The sequence below is a fragment of the Gekko japonicus genome, unplaced genomic scaffold, assembly GCF_001447785.1.
Source record: "Gekko japonicus isolate JY-2015 unplaced genomic scaffold, Gekko_japonicus_V1.1 scaffold163391, whole genome shotgun sequence".
NCBI lineage: Eukaryota > Metazoa > Chordata > Lepidosauria > Squamata > Gekkonidae > Gekko > Gekko japonicus.
Window position 1 is genome coordinate 1 of NW_015323093.1, and position 236 is coordinate 236.

The 236-nt window shown below is 61.4% G+C and overlaps 1 protein-coding gene across 1 annotated transcript; it reads right to left on the reverse strand.

Annotated features, from left to right (window-relative positions):
- Positions 1 to 11: 11 nt before the first annotated feature.
- Positions 12 to 233, reverse strand: LOC107125516 (perilipin-3-like; the record flags this gene model as incomplete). The annotated part of the gene is made up of 1 exon (XM_015428935.1): positions 12 to 233. A coding segment is annotated over one exon (222 nt), but the record flags the coding sequence as incomplete, so codon positions are not given.
- Positions 234 to 236: the final 3 nt, after the last annotated feature.

The window sequence follows — 236 nt, forward strand, 5'->3', positions numbered from 1 at the left end:
ACGTTCGAGACCACATAGTCGAGCACCTCATCCACAGCCTTGCGCGCCTTGGAGACTCGCTCGCGGCTCTGGGCCAAGATGGTGGCCGAAATGTCATGGAAGGAGTGGGCCGTCGAGAAGGATGCGTGGAGGTCCTCCACTGCGTGGCGGAGGTGTTGGACTTTGGCCATGACACCAGCTGGAAGACCCTGGACGCTGGAGATGAGGGTCAAGCAGGAGCCCTGCAGCTGCTGAGT